Source organism: Hyaena hyaena, unplaced genomic scaffold (genome assembly GCF_003009895.1).
Source record: "Hyaena hyaena isolate Hyena2069 unplaced genomic scaffold, ASM300989v1 scaffold_13, whole genome shotgun sequence".
Taxonomy (NCBI): domain Eukaryota; kingdom Metazoa; phylum Chordata; class Mammalia; order Carnivora; family Hyaenidae; genus Hyaena; species Hyaena hyaena.
The window spans coordinates 2261791-2283341 of record NW_024080645.1 but is presented as its reverse complement, the minus strand read 5'-3'; the positions used below and the strand labels follow the sequence as shown (position 1 = coordinate 2283341).

Below are 21551 nucleotides of genomic sequence, written 5' to 3'. Positions count from 1 at the left end.
GCCCCAAGTAAAATCTTTTTTTTAAAGTAAAATCTTAAAAAAAAAAAAAAAAGAACTAGCCCAGTTGTGTTGGGCACAACAACAGGAAAGGTGGTGGGGAGTGGACAGCAGGTAAAGCATTGACAGTGGAAGAGAAAACAGGGTGCATGAGACGGTTTGAGGTCTTGCTCCTGATAAGAAGGAACGAGAAGCCCACCCCGGTTGAAAGGAAAACACATAAGGTCCTGATGTTTCTTAAAAACTTTTGGCTTTAGGGGCGCCTGGGTGGCTTAGTCGGTTAAGCGTCCGACTTTCGCTCAGGTCATGATCTCGCGGTTCGTGGGTTCGAGCCCCGCGTCGGGCTCTGTGCTGACTGCCAGCTTAGAGCCTGGAGCCTGTTTCAGTCTGTGACTCCCTCTCTCTCTGACCCTCCCAGGCTCATGCTGTCTCTCTCTCTCTCCTAGAAATAAATAAAACATTAAAAAAATAAAATCTTTAAAAAAAAAACCTTTGGCTTTATTTGGATGAGTGTGGTGGTGATCCTCTTATGAGAACAATTCCAGTCTAGGATGGAAGGATGAGAAGCCATAGCAGACGAGAGAAGGGCATGAAAGTTACTCTGAAGTAAATAAGCAACAGGCGAGTGTGAAGGTCCCGGAAACGTGGAGAAGCGACCCTTTCTGAAGCCTCAGCAGCAGAAGTTCTTAGACCACTAATTATCCTATAGAGGTTTTCACTTCTTCTTTCTTGGGACTTACACAATTCTTATTCTGGTGCCGTGGGGTGTTTTTGAAGCCCAGGGGACCTTGACAGTGGAAAAGGTTGACATTTGGATTTGGGTGACTTTGGAAATAAATCACAAAGCTCTGAAGTAGCCTGACAGAGCAGCAGACGGAGCGATCATTGTCGTGCGGTGGCCGGCACTGCTTGAATGAACCGTGTGGTTGCGAGCCAGGCTGGGTGGGCAGAACTCTTGGGGTCTTGGGGCCGGGGGACTCTGGGACACCTGGAGGTGGGGACCCAGTGTGTTAACAGGCTGACGACAGCCACCTTAGAACGTCCCCCTGCCCTGTGCTGGGCCCTGGAGACTCAGGACAAGGGTGGGCAAGCCCCAAACAGTGGCCTTCCTCCCACGTGCTGTGGGGGGTCATGAGCTGAGAGGCCCCTCCTCCCAGCAGAGGGGCAGGGGGGCTCCACCCCGGCGGTCCGAGGAGGGTGCCGGCACCGAACAGAGGGTCTTCCCCCACTCTTTAGGCTTTGGCTCCCTTGGCCTGATGACGTCTGTGCTGGTCTGCCCGGATGGGAAGACCATTGAGGCTGAGGCTGCTCATGGGACGGTCACCCGCCATTATAGGGAGCACCAGAAGGTGAGTGTAGGGACTGTGGTCGCATGCCCATCTGCCCCAGGGGCGCAGAACCCGCTGGCGCTGAGGGCTGGGGGGATGGGGCTGACCTGTCAGCCTAGGGGTGGGCAGCTGTGTTCAGGTGGCCCCCTTGTCGCCAGTTTGGCTCCTGATCCCCCTACGACCCCTGTCCTCAGGGCCGGCCTACTAGCACCAACCCCATCGCCAGCATCTTTGCCTGGACGCGCGGCCTGGAGCACCGGGGAAAGCTGGACGGGAACCAGGACCTCATCAGGTGCGCCGAGAGGGAGGGGCCTGAGCTGGCCCAGGGCGGCTCTGGGCCCTGGCTCTGCACCGCCGGGGCCTCACTCTGGTCCGTCCCCCGCAGGTTTGCACAGACCCTGGAGAAGGTGTGTGTCCAGACAGTGGAGAGCGGAGCCATGACCAAGGACCTGGCCGGCTGCATCCACGGCCTCAGCAAGTGCGTGGCTGGTAGCAGAGGGCGGGGCTGGCCTTCTGGAACCTTCTTCCCCTGGTGGGAAGAAGCCATAGGACCCTCTCAGAGGCACCTCCCCCCCTCCCCATTCTCATATCAGCTGAGCTGCCAAGGGCCTGGGGCCGGACAGGCCCACAGCCCTGTGCGCCGTGAATTTGCCCTCATCTTCCCGTCTCCGAGGCTGGGGGTTCAGCCTTGCCACGGCCGTCTGTACAAATCCCTGCTGAACTTGTGGGCTCTAGGCAACCTTTGACCTGCAGCCTGGGTGTGCCCCTCCCCACGGGCGCGGGAGGGCGGCTCCTCAGGGGTCCAAGTTCAGGCTGTGCCTGGAAGGGCCTCACCTGAGCGGTGTTCTCCCCGCAGTGTGAAGCTCAACGAGCACTTCCTGAACACGTCGGACTTCCTGGACACCATCAAGAACAACCTGGACAAGGCCCTGGGCCAGTAGTGGGGGCAGGGTGGGCCCCGGGTGAGCCTCCCGGGCCCTCTCAGGAGGCCTTTCTAGGGGACGTTTTTTATAAGCAAGATATTTTTAAAAATGTCTGTGTTTCCCCTCACGGTGACGTGAGGCAGGAATAGCGTGTTTTACCTCAGCCAGTCGGTGTGTTTTGCAGACTGTAATTTATATCGCCCTGGGAACACATGGTGCCACGTTTAGCTACTAAAAAGCTCTTCACAGAACTGTCTGCTGTGTTTGTGTCCGAGGGAAGGAGGCAGCCCAGCCGGGGCCCCAGAGAAAGAGGCCCACAGAGGTCTGGTGGATCCCACTCGCTTCGCAGGCCTCCACTCTGTCAGGGGCCACCCTGAGGGGAGGGGACCGGGCAGCGGTGTGAGCGCCCTGAATTCCCTGGGAGCCGCCTGCCCCGCCGCAGGCCACAGGCCGGCACTTCCCAGCACCATCCGGTTCCTGCATCTGCTCTCCATTGGGGATCGTTATCACTTCCTGATAGACACTGGGTACATCGCCATTGATTTTGTCTTTCTTTGTTAGTTTTAACCTTCTAAAAATCTCGAGACCCCTTAATTTGCCCTTTTCTCGGTCCTCACAATGGGTCCCCCCCAGCAGCGGCTCCACGGCCCTCGGCCTGGCTGCCCGGGGCTTGGGACAGGGACTGTGACCTGAGGTCCCGTGACGTCTAGGCCCACTGGGTCCCTAACTTGGATTCATCCTCGCCATTCTTTGGCAAAACCAAAGTAAGGTGGGTCAAGTTGCTGTAAAGCAAAATGGATCCGACTTAAAGGGCTATCTTTTTACGTAGGGAATATATTCTACTTTTGGTGTCTCAACGGCCTGGGGAAGAGTTGTACCCAGACACAGTATGTACTTGGTGACCCAGAGTCTGATTCCCCAGTTTCCGGGGTTGGGGGCGGGGGAGACTCTGGGCTCCTGAAACCAGAGAGCTGGGACCTCCGCAGCTCTGAGATGGGTTCTCCCCGCCACTCCCCCTGGTGGCCTCCGTCTGAGGGACCAGCAATCACACTGAACTCCCAGGGCTGTGGGAAGAAAGGCTGATGTGCTGCCTCTGCTTAGGGCCCAACTCCTGCGGCAAAGCTCAAAGTTTCCAGCCCTTTCTTGCCCGTCAGTAGAAAGGGCTGGGAGCCTCTGAGGCACAGTCGGGCATCGTGAGCTGGCTTCTGTCCTGGTGCCCTGTTCGTGGGTCAAGAGGGGAAGCAGCTTTTCTCTGCAAGTGGTGGGAATTCTGGGGCCTTGGCCGAAGCCCTCCTCTCTTGGGCTTGGGGCAGCTGCCTGTAGGCGCCTGGCCCTGCAGGTGGCCATTCCATTACTAGGTGGCCATTCCATTATGAGGTGCCATCCCATTACCAGGTGGCCATGGTCTGTTTCTTCCCCTCCTTGGAGAGCAGTGCCCTGCTGTGTGGGGCTGGGAAGCTTTGTTGGGAGCTGCTTCTGGGGGAGGGGGGAGGACCCAGGCCCCAAGCACCATGGGAAGAAGCACTCACAGTCCCCTCGCTAAAGAATATTCATTTATTTATAATTATTGCTAAGTAAACTTCTCTTTTAAACGGGAACATAAAAACACAGTAGGGCTTTGCACAAGTGGAATTTCTAAACGGTTGGTTTGTATACACGTCAAAATAAGTTAGAATGGAATTCGTCCAGGACTCCAAGTCACCCGAGAGGCGGCACGTCTCTCTTGAGAGGTGGGGGAGGGGTGAGGACAGGAGCCTTGCCGAGACCACCCCCCCCACCAGCTCCAATTGTTTTAAGTTGTGCTGTTTCCTTCTCTTAGCTTCGCCCGGGTCCAAGGCACAGGGCAGGGGGCGTTCAAGTATTGAACCTCGCAGAGGGCCGTGCTGATGGCAGAGCTGGCTGGGGGAGGGAAGGAGAGCCCCGCCCTGGGGGCCAGACCTTCTCCCTGGGGTTTCCAAGACCAAGGCCACTGCGCTGGCAGGAAAGAGGAAGAGGAGGAGGTACAGGGTTCTTTTTGGTACCAGGGGAGAAAGACATTGTGGGAAGAGGTAGTTTGCAGGGGGTGATGCTTCTGCTCAGCAGGAGAAAATGTCTTCTACAGTGACGGGGTCACTGCCACCTGAGGGTCATCATGGCGGGCACCTGGGGGGCCAGGGAGGGGGGGCCTCAGGGTTCTGGAGGGGAAAGGCTCCTGTGAGCCCCCAGCCCTCCTGGCTGGTGCCTCGTAGCATGAGCTTAAGCAGAGAACGAAGGGGCACCTGGCTGCCTGATCCCGAGGCCACCTTGTCCTCCCCTCAGGTCCTGATCACAGCCACCCTGGAGCCTGGCTTGGTCCTTCACGAAGGATACAGCTTTGGGGGTGGTTAGCTGCATTTCACACTGGTCCCCCGCCCCCACCCCAACTGTTCCCCCTCCTTTCCTGGTTTCCGGGCTGAAGTTGGTGGCTTCACCTCCTTCATGCCTTTGGGGACAGCCCTGCCTGCCTCTCTCCACTGAGGCCTCAGGAGGCGAGTGGGCAGGAGTCACGGGGGCCCCAGCATTCCTGAATGTGCTATTTCGTGCCCTGGGCCTGTCTTCGGTTCCCGGGGCAGCCGGCATGGGGACAGAGGCGACCGTAGGCAAGCAAGGGAGGGCGCTGCGGGCTGAGCAGAACGGAGCAGCCTTGGCCGCCGAGGCGGGTGGTGCAGAGCGAGTCACTGGCTGGAGAGGCCGGGCAGGGGCGCAGGGCTGCCCAGCGCTGGCCCTGCCTCTCGCCCGCTCCGTGCCGGGGTCCTCCTGGCCGGCCGCTCGAGCTGGGGGGCGCATGAAGCGCGCACAGCACATAAGGGAGCTTCCATTTGGAAAAAGAAAATTATCTCCAGCAGAAAGAATAGGCGACACAGAGTTGGAAAGGAAAAAAAAATAAATTACCTTCAAAATACCCCTTTTGCTCAAAAAAAATGTGTTTTTCTCTCTGGTCTTCATTTTCTTTTTAAGGATGTTGCTCTTCCTGGGAACCTGCTAACTCTTGGCTGTCCCCGTCCCCAAAGTGGGTACTTGTTAATAGTAAAATACTCCAGCCACCCCCCAGGCGGTCCTCGGCCTCCTCTGGGGACAGCCCCTCTCGGTCCCCGTGATCCTTTCTCTGTGGCCTGCCCCTCATGTGAGGGGCCCCCGTCGGTCTCAGTGTGTGCCCAGCGAAAGGCACACCCCAGCTTTGTTCACATCGGGGGACCCTGGTGCCGGGACCAGTTCAGCACAGAACCGGCTGACGTTTGTCGAAATCCACTTTAGGGATGCCCACCTTCAAATGGCTGGAAGAGGGGGGTCTTCTGGGGTTGGCTGGAGTGGGCATTAGCTGGGGGCTGGGCTACCCCCCGCTTTCCTAAGGCCAGGACCGGGGCGGCATGCATGCCTGGCTGGAGGAGAGTGCGGGAGGCGCCAGGAGGTAGAAGGCAGAGGGTCCTGCCTGGCTGTTTATGGACAGGGTGGGGGAGGGGGCTCTGGGGCCTGGGCTCTTTCCAGCCCAGGGGCTGGCGAGGGACCCAGGGGCGGGGTGGGGGGGGGGCAGTGCTGACCAGCACAGGAGCGCAAACATCCCTAGAGGCAGGAGCTGGTCCAGAGGGGAAACAAGGCAAGGCTCAAGTTATCTCTTCCTCCAGTGCCAGGACCCCTGAGGAGCCATCAGGAAGGCCCCTCCCACAATGGCTGCCCCAGCTCGGCTGGGCCCGAGAGACCCAAGGACCTGTGCCCGCGTGACCTATCCCCCAGCGACCCCGATCGGCATTTCTCCCCCCCTCCCACAGCAGCAGGCCAAGGAGCCCCAGAGCTGGGCCCCCCATGCCCTCCTTCCTTCCCCAGATGCCTGGGGCCCGGGCCTGGTGCACAGCTGAGGCCAGCAGGACAGTCTCCATTTGGTCTACGTGTCCCTAAGCGGCGCATACGACCCTATGGGAGGGGAGGGCTTGGGACAGCGGGGCAGTAGCTTTTCTCAGCCGCGGGAGGTGCGCCCGCAGCACGTGGGTCTCCCCCCGCGTCCCACGCCCTCCTCGCCCCTGTGGGCGGCCCGGCTTGTGCTATAGCACGTTGTAGTAGGCCATCTCCTTCATGGCCTGCTCGGTGAGGACGCTGGCCTCGGCGCTGCCATCCACGCCAGCGTACGCGTAGGCGTTCTCGAAGTCCTCCATCTCCTGCTGGCTGTCGAGCTCCGAGGGGTCAGTGCCCGTCAGCTCCATCATGGGGTCTGCAAGAGAGGCGCGCAGTCAGGCCCAGATGCCGCCTCGTGGGGAGAGCCAGTGACTTCTGCATGGAAGCAGGGGACCTTTCTGAAGGACTTCCTAGTCCCTGCTTCCAGAGGATTCTTAGCGGCTTCCCTTCCTGCACAGAGAGGCTCCCAGGCTCCTGTGGCTTTTCACATGGGCCGCCAGACCTGAGCCCTAAAGCTGTGTGTGTGTGTGTGTGTGTGTGTGTGTGTGTGTGTGTGTGCGTGCTCGCATGCAGTGGGGTGGGTGCAGGGCTGGCCTTGAACTTTTCTCTGTGGTGCCTCTATTGCCCCTCCTATGCATCCTCTGCGGGGTCTCTCATCGGTCCCCTTGGCCACATGCAAACCTGCTCCTCTCTGTCATGTTTCTGCAACACCACGTACTGCAGGCCTGGTCTTTCTCATGAGCACTCCCAGCAACCCCATGTAGGAGGTCAAAAGGAAGCTCAGAGAGGTTAATCAACTTGCCAATAGGCGCCCAGCAAAAAGCGCTGTTGTTTTACTTTTTTTTTTTTTAATGTTTACTTTTGAGCAAGTGAGAGAGACAGAGTGCGAGTCGGGGAAGGGCAGAGAGAGAGGGAGACACAGGAGCCATGCGGGGCTCGAACTCACGAGTGGTGAGATCATACCTGAGCTGAAGTCAGGTGCTTAACCAACTGACCCATCTAGGCACCCGCAAAGTGCTGTTGTTTTCATCCACTGTTCTGCTCTGGCTCAAATGGCGGGAGGGAGGGGGCGCCTGCGGGGTTTGGAAGTTAAGTGCAGACTTAAGCCCGCATTGGGCTCTGTGCTGACAGCTCAGAGGCTGGAGCCTGCTTCAGATCCCGTGTCTCTCTCTCTCTCTCTCTGCCCCTCCCCTGCTCCCACTCTGTCTCTCTCAAAAATAAACATTAAAAAAAAAAAAGGATGGGAGGGAGCCCTTTCTAACCTCTGACCTCCCACAGGCATTGTGGCTGCAAAACAGTTCTGTCCAGGGTCTCCTTGGGCCTTTCTCTTCAGGGAAAGACACCTAAGGTGGGTTAATGTAGACACACGGGGGGAAAAACTCTTAAGACGCCTCTTGCGATCTTATCAATTTGAAATCTTACTATAAAGTTCTTAGTATCAGAACAAAAGCCAGACAGAAAGGTCCAGAGAGGACGTCCGGAGCTGCCTTCCACTGGAGGGAGGGAAGCCCACGGTGTGAGCTGGGGACCTGGGGAAGCTGGCTGGCATGGACTGTGGCTGAGCCCCAGTGCGTGTTCTGTCCCTGTCTACCTAGAAGTGACACGGTTTGGGGGAGAAACAGACTCCAGTCCAGGGGCAGCCCTGGTAAGTCTAAGGGAGGGGTTCTGGCACTTATGACCACTTTGCACCATGATTCTGTGTTGTGCTGGTTATTATGGGACGTGCACGGTCGGGCGGTTAGCAGCCTCCCCGGCGTCCACCAGCCAGTAGCATCGCCCCAGGTATGACAAGCAAAAATGTCCCCAGACTCGGCCAAATGTCGGCAAACTCACCCCCAGCGGAGAAACAATGGTCTAGGGGTAATTCCGCCCCTTACCAATGAGTGGTTCAGGACTGAATTCAGGCCAGTTAGGGTTAGGGCTGCGTGTGAAATCTTTGAATTCACACAACTCTCATTGGTGTCCTAGAGCAAAAGCGTAGGCTCTCAGTCTCCCATTGGTTGTGCATGAGGAGCCCTGACGACCGCGGGCAGCCTTCTTGTGACCACGAGGAAAGTCATAGCTAATGCTCTAAACAGATGGAGGGAGCCTCCCCTCCCACCCCCACACTGTCGAGGGGCTGAATCAGCTAGCTCTGAAGATGGCCAGAGGGAGTGTGTGTGTGTGTGTGTGTGCACGCGCGCCCAGAGCATCTGACACACTGAGTCTTCCTGACTTTATAAAACAAGGCCATTTGTTCCAAATCTTAAAGACCTTAGGCTTTTTCTTCCTCAAATCCTAGTGCCAGATCTTCCTATGATACGGCTGACAAACAATTAAAAAACAAGCTGAAGAAAGGACCTTGAAAACCTGCAGCTCTGGATCTCCGTTAACCATGGTCCCCTCCCCCGTCTGCTTTCTTTCTCTTCTAGAACTCTCTTGGTCCTGTCTCATTGCCCCTAGGAATAGCATGTACCATTTTCTACTACAAGGACGTTGATCCAGCTTGCAAATTACAGGTCCACAGTTTATCAGGTGGTTCCATCTAGAATGTTTGCTGCTTTCCTCCTGCACAAATGTCATGCCTGAGCTTCTCAGATCGAGGTTACCCATGAGAGCAGGCTGGCTGGGGCCCCAGCCACATCAGTACCAACCACCACGTCACTCCTGTTACGGCCAGGAAGAAAGCTGCCCTGCACATCCCTGGCTTCTGAGCTCACATGGAGAGAGCCTGTGCCTTCACCACCCCCTGGGGGCAAGGGGTGCAGAGACCTCTGTTTCCAAAGGGACCAGTTCTGCCCCCCTCCCTCCTGGTGGGTTAGAGGCACAGCAGGTCTCAGGAAGGGGGGGAAGTGGCTCTCAAAGCGCCCCGCACAGAGAACTACCCAAAGTGCTTTATTTTTTTTTTTTAATTATTATTATTATTATTTTTTTAATTTCTAGGAGAGAGAGAGAGAGACAGCGTGAGCAGGGGATGGTCAGAGAGAGAGGGAGTCACAGACTGAAACAGGCTCCAGGCTCTGAGCTGGCAGTCAGCACAGAGCCCGACGTGGGGCTCGAACCCACGAACCGTGAGATAATGACCCAAGCGAAAGTCGGCCGCTTAACCGACTAAGCCACCCAGGCGCCCCAAAGTGCTTTAAAGTGCTGCCGTGCCCGGGTGGCTCAGTCGGTTGAGGGTCCGACTTCAGCTCAGGTCCTGATCTCACAGTTTGTCAGTTCGAGCCCCGTGTGCTGACAGCTGAGGCTGGAGCCTGCTTTGGAGTCTGGGTCTCCTTCTGTTTCTCTGCCCCTCCCCCGCTTGTGCTCTTTCTCTCTCTCAAAAATAAATAAACAAACATTTTTTAAAAAGTCTCTAAAGTGCTTTAAAGAGCCGATCCTAGGCCATATGCCAGATCAATTACATTTGAATCTCTGGGGTTGAGACTCCTGCATCAGCATTTCAAAAATTCCCCAGATGTGCAGCCAAGTTTGAGTACCAGTCCTTTTAGAGGCCAGATCGAAGAACGTTCTCAAAGGGAGGTGTCCGATCAGCAGCCTCGGTATCCCCTGAGAACTTGCTGGAAATGCAAATTCTGCAGCACGACCCCAGATGCACAGCTGCAGCGCCTTGGGGTGGAGCCCAGCCCGGGGGTGTGACAAGCTGCCGGGCGATCCAGCAAATACTAATGTCTGAAAGCACCTCCCGAGTTGCTCGCTTCTGGAACTCTACCGTGCAAAACAGACCGCCCTGAGACCTTTTCGGAAATGCAGATTCTGATGCGGCAGGTCTGGGGTAGGGCGGAGTCTGCGGTTCTAGCCAGACGCCCGGAGATGCGCACCCATATTGCTGGTTCACGTACCACGCTGTGCGTAGGAAGGGGCTGCAGAGGGCCTCGATCCGCAGCCGACAGCGTCTCATCGCTGCCCCCAAGAACAGAAAACTGAGGGCACCAGTTTCTGCCAGGAAACCCTAGCCATTGGCTGGTTAGCTGCTGCGAAACCAAATCAGGGTTATTGCAACCGTCCCCCAGCATCTGACTGACTGCTAGTGAGTAAGTCCGGGCAAGTCGGCTCACCTGTTACTGTCCAGGGATGTTCTCGGCTACTCTGCCTCTGAAGGTGCCCCAGAGAGTCAAATAGCTCCCGACTGTACCCGGGGCCTCGTGAAGCACCATCAGCTCTTTCTCCTGGCAGAGTGTCTAAAGTGCCTCCTTCCCTCAGGAAGGCCTGAGAGACTAATGTTTTCCACTATCGATGAGTGTCGAGGGCAAAGGTTATCACCAACATTACGGATCTGACGACCAACAGCCTGTGAAACTTCCACCCCGTGCAGAGGTGAGGCCCCTTCCCCGAGTGTGTGGGCTACATTCTCTTTGGCAAGCCCTACAAGAGTGTGACAGATCGCATTACACTCTTTGCCTTGGCTGCTGGGAAGCTCAGAGCTCCCCAGGGATGTCCATGGACCCTCCCCGGGTACATCTGGACTTGTGACCTCACCTGGCTTCCCTCATCTTTCCAGCTGCCATTCTGCCATTTTCCCTTTTGTTAATTTCTTTCCCACCCATTTATTTTAAATGTCATCTTTAAAAACTTTTTTTTTTATGTTGTATTTATTTTTGAGAGAGAGAGAGAGAGGCAGCGTGAGCAGGGGAAGGGCAGAGAGAGAGGGAGACACAGAATCTGAAGCAGGCTCCAGGCTCTGAGCCAGCTGTCAGCACAGAGCCTGACGCGGGGCTCGAACCCATGACCGTGAGATCATGACCTGAGCTGAAGTCGGACGCTTAATTGACTGAGCCACCCAGGCGCCCTGAATGTCATCTTCTAGTCATTAACATTAAAGTGTCTATCAGGGCGCCTGGGTGGCTCAGTCAGTAAAGCATCTGACTTCAGCTCAGGTCATGATCTTGCAGTTCGTGAGTTCAAGTCCCACATCAGGCTCTGTGCTGTCAGCCTGCTTCAGATTCTGTGTGTCCCTCTCTCTGCCTCTCCCCCACCTGTGCTCTGTCTCTCTCTCTCTCAAGAATAAATTAATATTAAAAAAGCTTAAACATTATATGGAAACTAATTTGACAATAAACTATTTGTAAAAAAAATAAAAATAAAAATAAATAAGAAAGCTTAAACAAAATAAAAGTGTCTGTCGCCTTCTGTGTGTTGTGATCTTGCATGAGTTACCTAGCTGCTCTGTCCGTCAGTTCTGCATCTGTAAAATGGGGACAATAACAGAGCCAAGCTCACTGTGAGTATCACGTGAGTTAATAAAGGCCTGGCACACAGTTAGCACTTGATCGATAGGACTTATGGTTTTTATTATTGTTTCTGTGAGCCCACGTAAGTCTGGTGAAGAATACACACGTCCCGTCATTATCACGGGGACGACCTTCCGGGGAGCCTCCTCCCTAGAGCTGAGCCCGTCCCAGGGAGGTCGCAGGCCTGGCCTGCCTCCCCACGCCCCGAACTGGCCAGGAAGCTCCCGAGCGTGCCGCGACGGCACTGCCCCTGCTGCGGCCGCTGTGCTCGGCCCACCCACCTTGGCTGTCCAGGCCGATGTCCATGACGCCATGCTTGACCTTCATGTGCCGGCTCAGGTTGCCCTTGAGGTTGAACTTGCTGGAGCAGTAGGGGCACTTGAAGGGCTTGCTGCCCGCGTGCAGGTGCATGTGGCCCAGCAGGTTGTACATGCGGTTGAAGGACTTCCCGCACACCTGGAACACAGCGACGGCCTCATGAGCCCCCAGGGAGCCCACCCTCCTCCAGCCCCCTGCCCCCTCCCTGCTGGAGCTGGAATCCCCATCGCTGCAGACGGCACTCACGCTGTCCTTTCCTCTGTGACCCCAGAGGCCGCGAGCCAGAGCGCCAAGCCACTCCTCGCCGGTCACTCTACCACTCCCCACCCCAGCTGGGGTTAACAGACCCCCGGGGCCCGGCTCTCCAGCCGCACAGAGTCCCATGCCCGGGCTCCTTCGCTGTGGCTGTGCGGGGACCTTCACTCCCTCCCCAGCTTCCAAAACTCACAGCCGCAGCAGCCCGTAGGCTCTGGACAGCACGGCCCATTCCGACCCAGCAAACCCTGCCATTCTCACCCCAAACTGGGCCCCCTCAGCTCACGCGGGCCAGGCCAGCTCTGCGTGGGTTCTAGCTGCGGCCGTCGTGCTGACTCTGGGCCGCGCATGGGGACGCCCCACCTGGGGGCCCTGGCGGCCCGGTACCTTGCATTTGAATGGCTTCACAGGTGAGTGTACAATCATGTGGGTCTTGAGGGTCTGCTTCTGCACGAAGGTCTTGAAGCAGATGTGGCATTGGTAGGGCCGGACGCTGGTATGGATCAGCATGTGACGCTTCATGTTTGCCTGCAGGGTGAACTCCCGGCCGCACACCTCGCACTTGAACTCCTTCACGCCCTGGTAGGGGGTGGGGAGAAAGGGGTGACGGTCAGGGCCACAGGATGGACACGGCCTCTGGAAGTGTGTGTGCGGGGACTATAGTGTCTGAGTGTTCTGAACAGGTACCACTTGTTTAAGTGACTGGAGAATGTTGGGGCAGGGCCACTTACTCCAGGAAGCCCTCCGGTAATAGCCAGAGACTGGCTGGGTCTTATTGTTCCTGCCCACACAGTTGCTGTCTCCCGCTCACCGGAGCAGGTGTGTAGGTTTGTACCCGCTCACCAAAGCGAGTGTGTTCATTTGTTCATTCATTCATTCATTCATCCAGCAACTATTCACTGGGTAAGCCAGCAACATACACGCCAGGCACCAGGGATCTGTGGCTAAGAAGGCTACCATAGCCTGGTGGACTGTTCTTAGGTCAAGGGCAAGTGCGTGTGTTTATCCCCTCAGTGTTCTCTCTCAGTGTCCTTCTGGTTCACAGACCCCTTTGAGAATATGATTAAAAGCACGGACACTTCGGGAAAAACGACATTCGGATCTGAATCCAAGAGTTCGCAAACCTCTGGAGCCCAGCCACTGGACCCCCCGAGAGCTCTGCAGGCTGGGGAGGAGAGCCATCTACACACACAGCCTCCCAGCAGATTCCTCCCCGGGGCTCCGGCCCTGTGGCCCCGGAAGTTTTGGGCTCAGCAGGTCCGCCAGGTGATTCTCATCAGTGAAGGAGTTCGGGACGCTCGGCCCCAGGAGCTAAAAATTCCAGGGGAAAACCCTCTGGTTTGACTGTCCCCATGGTCTTCCCTGGTCTGGAGGTGACCCCCAGGGCGGGGCGGGGCGGTGTGGGCCCTGGGGGTCGGATGTATTGTCTGGGGAGGAAAGGACAAAAGTTGGGGGGGGGTGCTCCTCTCCTTGCCGAGTCAGCTAATTTAGTGGATCCCCAGCAAGACGGACACAGTCTGCGGTCACAGCTGCTGTCCCAACTGCTTACTTGGTAGAGTTTCGTATTATAATGTAACAGTGCCTGTGTCTCTTTCAGCAGATGGGGACGCGTCCTGTCCAGTGTGCTCGCTGGACACACTGAAGACGTGTCCGGCCACCAGGGGGCCCCGCCCCGGGCTGCTCACCGCCTAGTGCACGATGCAGCCGTGCAAATTTATGCTGATGACAGGGATATGTGCGATTTTATTAGCCTTTGATTTTTGTTTTCAGTGTTTCCTTACAGTATCATTTCTCTTTTAACACGCTGCAGACTTGCGGGCATTTTCAGTAGAGGTGAGAGATGGTATGTACAGGGCACAAATGCTTATCACTCCCACCCTCGCCCCTGCACACACCAATAGTCAGTCATCTGGTTTTCATAGCACGCGTGGGCTGCTTTTAAGGCTGAGCTCAGACTCCGCTTCGGGACCCTTCCTGACATCACAGGGTCGGCTCCGTGCCCGCTGACTGCGGGGACAGCTGCAATAAAACTACAGATCACCTCTGCTCCTGGGACACGGCTCCCAGGCAGGACGGGCGTGACGGCCTTCACTCCCGCGCCCACTGCTGTGTCCACAGGGTTGGTGAGGACACGGGCTGGACCTGCAGTGTCCCTAAGGCTGCCGTCAGGGAAAGAGGGAGCTGTGTGCACATCCAGCGTCAAAGCGTGAAGCTGGTTGGATGTGGGGTGGAAACATCCCCGAGGCCGAGGCCTCATTCCATCTGCCTGGACGGAAGGCCTCCGGAAGGAGGGGTGGGGGGACAGGGGTGGGGATGGAAATGGCGGTAGGGGACAACGGGTCAAAGTCTAAGGGACAGAGCGCACACGGACAGCGCGTTCCTTCCCCTCGCCCCACAAACCGCTCTGCCTCCTTTAGTCTTCCTGGACTTCTCTGTACCAGATACTTTCCTTTACACCTGTTCCCTTTCCAAATGAAATATATTTTGGGGCGCCTGGGGGGCTCAGTCGGTTAAGCGTCCGACTCTTGGTTTCAGCTCAGGTCATGATCTTGCGATTTCGGGAGTTTGAGCCCCGCTCGGGGTGGGGGGGAAGGGGGAGGGGAGGTGGGGCGGCGGCTCAAAGCCAAGTTCCCGGGGCAAGGCCTCCGGCCCAGGAAGCACGATGCTGGGTTCGGGGTCCACATCTGGGAAGTGGGGGTCTCAGCTCTGGCTGAGAGGGGAGCGGCTTGGGATTCTCTCACTTTCTCTCTGCCCCTTCCCCACTCACACTATCTCTATCTCTCTCAAAATAAATAGATAAATAACTTTAAAAAATATATATATATAAAATCTTTTTCCTAAAGAGAAAGCACATAATACTCTGGTTTCTCTTCAGATCACATAAATCTTTCGCCTTTTACTAAAGGGAAGGCACAGGGTTTGATACACTTTTGTAACTACAAAGAGAGAGGAAACCCTCTGACAGTCAGAAGACTGTCATGTCCATTGCCGTGGGGCCTCCTGGCCTCCACCCTCCAGTCTGTAAAGGAAGAGAGCAGGCTGCTTCAGTGGTTCTCCAACTGTGTTCCCTGGGTCCTTCAGGGGTTCCTCAAACATTTTGTTCAAAAATTTTTCTTTTATTTTTTTATTTCTTAAAATTATTTATCTTAACTTTTTTAACGTTCATTTATTTTTGAGAGAGAGAGGGAGAGTGGGAGATGAGGAACTGAAGCAGGCTCCATGCTGTGAGCACAGAGTCCCCCCCTGGGACTTTCCACAGATCAAGAGTTGGACGCTTAACCGACTGAGCCGCTCAGGCGCCCCCAAAAATGTTTATTTATTTTCGAAAGCGAGAGAGAGACAGAGGATCTGAAGCGGCTCCATGCTGGCAGCAGAGAGCCCAGTTCGGGCTCCAACCCATGAACCTGAAACCGTGACCCGAGCCAAAGCTGGCCGCTCAGCGGACTGAGCCACCCAGGTGCCCCTCATTCAAAAACTTTTAAAAGGGGCGTCTGGGTGGCTCAGTCACTTAAGCGTCCGACTTCTGCTCAGGTCATGATCTCACTGTTGGTGGGTTCGAGCCCCGCATGGTGCTCTGTGCTGACAGCTCAGAGCCTGGAGCCTGCTTCAGATCCTGTTGTCTCCCTCTCTCTCTGCCCCTCCCCCGCTTGCTCTGTCTCTCAAAATAAAATAAAAACGTAAAAAAAATTTTTTTTAAAACCCTAATTTCAGTTGTATTGTTTCTAAAACTCATCCAAGTAAACATGTAACTACAAACGTAAGAAATGTTCATCTGTGTCCATCTATCTTACCAGCTAGACGGTCTCCAGCACTATTTTGTAAGCAGGGAGCAAAAGACCTACAGGAGGAGCCTCAGACCTGGGGCAAGGCCCCTTGGGAGGGGTCCTGGGGGTGAGAGGGGAGGGGCCCTGGGGGTGAGAGGGGAGGGGCCCTGGGAGGAGACAAGGAGGAGGGGAGGGGCCCGGGACGAGGGGGCGGGGCCCTGGGAGGGAGGAGGGAGAGGGGAGGGGCCCGGGACGAGGGGGCGGGGCTCTGGGGGTGAGACGGGAGAGGCCCTGGGAGGGAGGAGACAAGGGGGCGGGGAGAGGGGCGGGGCTCGGGACAAGGGGGCGGGGCCCTGGGAGGGAGGAGACAAGGGGGCGGGGAGAGGGGCGGGGCCCGGGACGAGGGGGCGGGGCCGGGGCCCTGCCGGGGGAGAGGGGAGGCTCCGGCCGCCAGGGGCGCCCTACCTTGTGGGTGAGGGAGTGCTGCTTGAGGTGGTGGATCTGGCTGAACTCCATGCCGCACTCCGTGCACACGAAGGGCCGCACATTCTGGTGCTTGAGCATGTGGTTCTGCAGCTGGCTGCGGTAGTGGAAGGACTTGTCGCACTCGAGGCACTGGTAGAGGGTGGGGCCCTGGTGGGACGCCAGGTGGCGCTTGAGCTGGGTCAGGGTGGAGAAGTCCAGGCCGCACTCGACGCAGACATGGCAGCGGCCGCTCTCGTGCTTCACTTCGTGGGCCTTGAGCTCGCTGGGGTAGGCGAAGCCGCGGCCGCAGAAGTGGCAGCTGTAGGGCTTGACCTCGGAGTGCAGCAGCATGTGGCGCTTGAGGTGGCTGGTCTGCGTGAAGGCCTTCTGGCACACCTGGCACTTGTGGGGCCGGGTGCCCTGGTGCGTCAGCAGGTGCGTCTGCAGGTGGCTGGGCTGCTTGAAGAGCTTGCTGCAGTGCGGGCACGAGTGCGGCTTGATGCCGTTGTGACCCAGGATGTGCGTCACCAGGTTGTACTTGGAAGTGTAGGACTTCTCGCACATGCGGCACTGCCAGCGCTTCTGGCGGTCGCCCGCCTCCACCAGGTAGGAGTCGTCGATCTGCACGTTGATGTCCAGCCGGTCCAGCTGAGCCTTCTTGTGACGCTCCACCGTCGAGCCGGCCGAGTCGGCCTCGAACTCACCCGCCTCCTGCCACACGAAGCCTTGCTCCGGCTTCACAGGCTCCGGGGACTCCATGCTGGGGGCCTCGGGGTCGCTCAGGGGGGCCAGGTGGGGCGGCTCGAAGCCACACTCCGCGGGCAGGGCCTCAGGCCCAGGCAGCGCCATGCTGGCCTCGGAGAAGCCGACCCGGGCCGGGTCTGGGAAGTGGGGGTCGTAGGGGGCCGCGTCCAGCTCCGGCCTGGGGGCCCGGGGCAGGTGCCGCAGCGGCCGAGGCTTGCGGCTGAAGGCGCTCAGGTCGATCATCTTGACGGCGCTGCTCTGCACCAGGGCCTCGCAGCCGCCGCCGGCCGCCTCGGCAGGGGCCTCCCCCGGGCCTGCCTCCTTGTCATCACCTGGCACGGACACCTCGTAGACCTCCTGCTCCTCCTCTTCCTCCACCTTCTCAAACTTGACCTTGGGCACCAGCCGCACTGGCGGTCGCGTCTTCCGCCGGGTGTGCTTCTCGAAGGCCGCCTCCACTTCCAGCACCTCCTCTTCGGCCGGCTCCTCCAGGGCCCGACCGTTGCAAGCCAGCTGGTAGACGTCGGGGCCCGGGGGGCCGGGCTCCCCAATAGCCGTCCCAGACAGCTCGGGCCCTAGGTCCGGGTAGAAGGCTTCAGCGCTTATGGTGGCTCCGAAGAGCTCATTTTCCGAGACCAGGCCCAGCACGGCGGCCTGAGCCAAGGACAGCACCACCACGGCATCCGTCTGTGTCCCTGAGTCCATGAAGCCCTCCATCCCGCGGCGGCTGGCTAGGAGGGCATCGCTGCGGGGAGAGAAGGGAACGTTAATGCTGCACACACACACAGACACACATCCGGCGAGGGGTGTGTCTGTCCCTGATGCCTTTCTCCTCTTGCCCTGGGAACGGGACACACTTGTAATTACTGGGAGCAATGACACCCTCTGTATGTCTGTCTGACCATCTCCTCCATCTCCCTGTGGGATCCTGGGTAAGCCCTGCCCCCTTTGCTGGCCTGTCTTCCCACCTCTAACAGGAGGGTTGAATTTCCCCCGAAGTTCTTAAACTAGCTTCCCCACAACGTCCTTCCGAGAGTTGCTCAAAACTCAGATTCAAAACTGCAAAGAGCAAAGATGCCTCTATTTTAAAGTTTATTTGTTTTGAGAGAGAGCAAGAGAGCAAGAGTGGGGGAGGGGCAGAGAGAAGAGAGGGAATCCCAAGCAGGCTCCGCGTTGTCAGCACAGGGCCCCAGAAGGGGCTGGATCCCACAAACAGTGAGATCGCGACCGGAGTGATATCAAGAGTCCGACGCTTAACTGGGCCACCCAGGTGCCCCCCTCTATTTTATTTTTAAAAATTTTTTTTCATATTTTTATTTATTTCTAGGAGAGAGAGAGAGAGAGAGAGAGAGCGCGTGAACAGAGGAGGGTCAGAGAGAGAGGGAGACACAGACTCTGAAATAGGCTCCAGGCTCTGAGCTGGCAGTCAGTACAGAGCCCAACGCGGGGCTCGAACCCACGAACTGCGAGATCATGACCTAAGCGAAAGTCGAACGCCTAACCGACTAAGCCACCCAGGCGCCCCTCCCCCCTCTATTTTAAAAATCAGTTTTGGAAAACCCATCTTCTCACATGTAATATATACCTCATTCCAAAACATTCTGTAGCTCCAGTGGCCTTGTTGCCAAGGCAATTAATTTTGCACAGACCCTCAGACTGTACAGTGAGGTGTTAAACAGCTGTCACCATTTGTAATGGCTTGACCATGAGTGAGGTGCTCTGGTTAAAAAAAAAAAAAAATATATATATATATTTGCAGGCGGGGCAGGGGAAAATTACAAATATATATACATATATATGGCAAACACAAGGCAATACACAAAAATAAATTAGGTGCCGAGGCTGATCTCAGCAGCGACGCCTATCTTTTAAGCCCGAGGCTACAAGTCTGTCTCTCTCACAACAGGTTATTATTGCTCTGGATTAGCTAAGTATTATACATTCAAATATCCAAATTTATGCCAATTAAAAACACAGCTTTCGGGGTGCCTGGGTGGCTCAGTCGGTTAAGCGTCCGGCTTAGGCTCAGGTCACCATCTCCTGATTCGAGGGGCCGAGCCCCGCATGGAGTTCTGTGCTGACAACTCAGAGCCTGGAGTCTGTTTCGGATTCTGTGTCTCCCTCGCTCACGCTCGGTCTGTCTCAAAAATAAACATTAAAAATTTTTTTAAAAAATACAGCTTTTATCTGATCTGTATGCCGGAATCCCATGTAAGATCTGATGTGAAAGCAGGGCCCCGTGATGGCTCCCACCTTTGAGAGAAGGTCTGAAATGCCCGTGAGACTGGCTCCCCGGTTCACAGACACGCTCCCTGACCTAACAGGTTCTTCTACAAAAGCCAAGGCGCCCACCTGTTCCGGTCCAGACCCGGGGCGCCCTGGCTCCCTGCCTCCCTGGGGGCACAGTCTGTGCAGCCGGCCCCCCTGCACAGGGTTCTCGCACCCCTGCTGAGCTCCGGGTCCCTCCCGGCAGCCTGCCAGGCTTTCCTCAAATTCCACCTGTTCCTGCGAGTTCCAGGCCCTCCCCGCCCCCACCCCTTGGCGCCCTCTCGGGCCTCCCCAGGACGGCGGTGTGTGCCCCGGATGTGGGAGGGCCTCCTCCGGGGTGGCCTGGGATCCTCCCCACGGTTAGAACGACCCCCACCCCCCATCCTGCTCAGCGCCGGCTCCGGTCTGAGACGGCTCCTGCCTGCCTTGCCTGGTCTGGTCTGAGGGTCACGGTCAGGCGCATGGCGGGCTGCGTCCTTTCCTCAGGAAACCGGCTCCGGGCCTGGTGTCTCCCTCCCCCCACAGGCCGGTGCACTTCCCCTTCCTGAAGCTGGCTAAAAATAAAATACCCCAGACAGGAATTTAGCTTCCTTGAAACGGACACTAAAGATTAAACTATTAATCTTAAAGGAAGGCTCTCGTGGAAGGGGTCAGATGGAACAGAACCGGACTCGGGGTTCAGGGTCCATCTGGAGCAGGCTGGAGGGGCTGAACCTGATTCCGCCCACCCCCACTGCCCCTGCTGGAAAGAGCAGGGAGATGGGGGTCAGGCAGCCTGGACCCAAGTCCTAGCTCGGTCACTTACAAGTGACAAGAGTCACTCTGAGGAGAGTCACTTCAGAGTCTCCTCTGCACCTCAGTTTCCCCAGCTAAAAAATGGGAACGGAAGCGCCTACCCGTGGAAGGATTTCGAGGTCGCAGAGGTCATAACCCGGTGAAGGGGATTAGTTAATTATAAAGCCCTCACCAAATGTAAACAATTAACTTCTTTATTTGCCCAGATCTCTGGAAGATTTTCCTGCTGGTAAGGCCATAGAGCCGAGAGATTTCTCCCTTCTGGGGCCCCAAATTCAGCAAAGGTTGGGGTGCTTCTGGGACAAGAGCTCATTCATTCTAGGGACTAAGAACTCATTCATTTTTTTTCACGCAACAAAAACTTTGCTAAATCCCTGCTATGGGCCGGGTCTTGTGCTCAGAGATGCGGGGCAGGCGAGGCACGGTCCCTGCCCTCATGGACTCCTCAGGGACCACTGTGCCTCCCAGGGCCACCCGCTGGGGCGGTATCCTTGCCTCTGCTCTGAGTGGCCGGTGTGGCACCGCACCCGGCCGCAGCCCTCCTGCCCACTGTGGGTTTGCGGCAACAACAAGCCCAGCACTTGTTGTAGACTTCCTGAGGTTGGGGCCAGCGGAGGGAGGAACCCTCCCGAGCAGCGGAGCCCATGTTAGGTTTGGAGTTCAAATTCGAATTTTGCCCTTTTCTCCCTCGGGCATATCCCACAGCGCCCCAAGCCCTCAGATTCTTCCTTCCTGTTGTGGGGGGGCGGGTGCGCAGTGCCAGCCTGTGGGGTGGTATGAACAGCCCAGAACGTCCGTGCGAATGTTAGTTCTCCCCGGGCGCCTGGGGGCGGGGGGGCGCGGTGCTCAGGCTCAGCGGTCGAGTGTCTGACCCTTGATTTCGGCCCAAGTCATGAGCCCAGACTCATGGGCTCAAGCCTTGTGTCGGGCTCCATGCTGATGGCATAGAGCCTGCTAGGGACTCTCTTTCCCTCTCAGAATAAATAAACTTAAGTAAAAAATGTTAGTTTTTTGTTAGTGGGGTCTTTGTCGCCTCGACCCCAAAGATGGCACCCTCCCTTCTTGGCAGCCTCAAGGGACCTGGGGAGCGGGAGCAAAGAGATCCCCACTCTGGCGGCAGATGAGCCGTGGGAACCAGAGCGCAGGTCTGGTGTGGGGTCACCCTACAGTGTACCCTCCGTGCCAGGAGTGACCTTGAAGACTGAGAGGGGCCACTCCCACGGAGCACACCAGCCCTTGGCCAAGCAGGCGTCCCCTTTGCTGTGGGAGCAGGCAGGCAGTTTCGACTTTGGGCTGGACTCGAGGTCTCTGTGACAGGAGCCCCTGCCTGGGGATAAAAGGGGACCTGCTCAGGGTGCTTGCTCACGAGGCGTTTGTGTCCAAGCGAGGCGGGTCGCAGAGGGGCTGGCGAGCCACAAATGCGGACAGAAGAGCTATAGCTCTGGCTTCTCTTTGCTGAGTGCTCACAAGGTGCCAGGTGAGTCATTTAATCCGGAAAACCACCCCACGGGGAGTGGGGGTGGGGGTAGGGGTGGGGGTGGCGTGCACGCCGTTCCACAGCCCAGGGATCCGGCGCCT

The 21551-nt window shown here is 57.1% G+C and overlaps 2 protein-coding genes across 3 annotated transcripts in view; one reads left to right on the top strand and one right to left on the bottom strand.

The window, feature by feature from the left end:
* IDH2 (isocitrate dehydrogenase (NADP(+)) 2) overlaps positions 1–2497 on the top strand; it is a 17862-nt gene extending 15365 nt beyond the window's left edge. The window contains exons 8-11 of the mRNA XM_039217427.1: positions 1234–1346; positions 1520–1617; positions 1711–1803; positions 2182–2497. Coding sequence (XP_039073358.1) covers positions 1234–1346; positions 1520–1617; positions 1711–1803; positions 2182–2266 — 389 coding nt within the window. The 3' untranslated portion in view covers positions 2267–2497. The remainder of the gene's footprint in view (positions 1–1233; positions 1347–1519; positions 1618–1710; positions 1804–2181) is intronic.
* Positions 2498–3788: 1291 nt separating this feature from the next.
* The window catches only part of ZNF710 (zinc finger protein 710), a 73365-nt gene continuing 55602 nt past the window's right edge, over positions 3789–21551 (bottom strand). Inside the window, exons 1-5 of one of the 2 annotated variants that reach the window (XM_039217420.1) lie at positions 19263–19314; positions 16167–17655; positions 12325–12516; positions 11646–11820; positions 3789–6470 (exon numbers count right to left, since the gene is read on the bottom strand). In XM_039217420.1, coding sequence (XP_039073351.1) covers positions 6304–6470; positions 11646–11820; positions 12325–12516; positions 16167–17627 — 1995 coding nt within the window. In that variant the 5' untranslated portion in view covers positions 17628–17655; positions 19263–19314 and the 3' untranslated portion in view covers positions 3789–6303. Of the gene's footprint in view, positions 6471–11645; positions 11821–12324; positions 12517–16166; positions 17656–19262; positions 19315–21551 lie in introns of those variants that run through there. The other variant, XM_039217414.1, reaches the window with a different exon arrangement.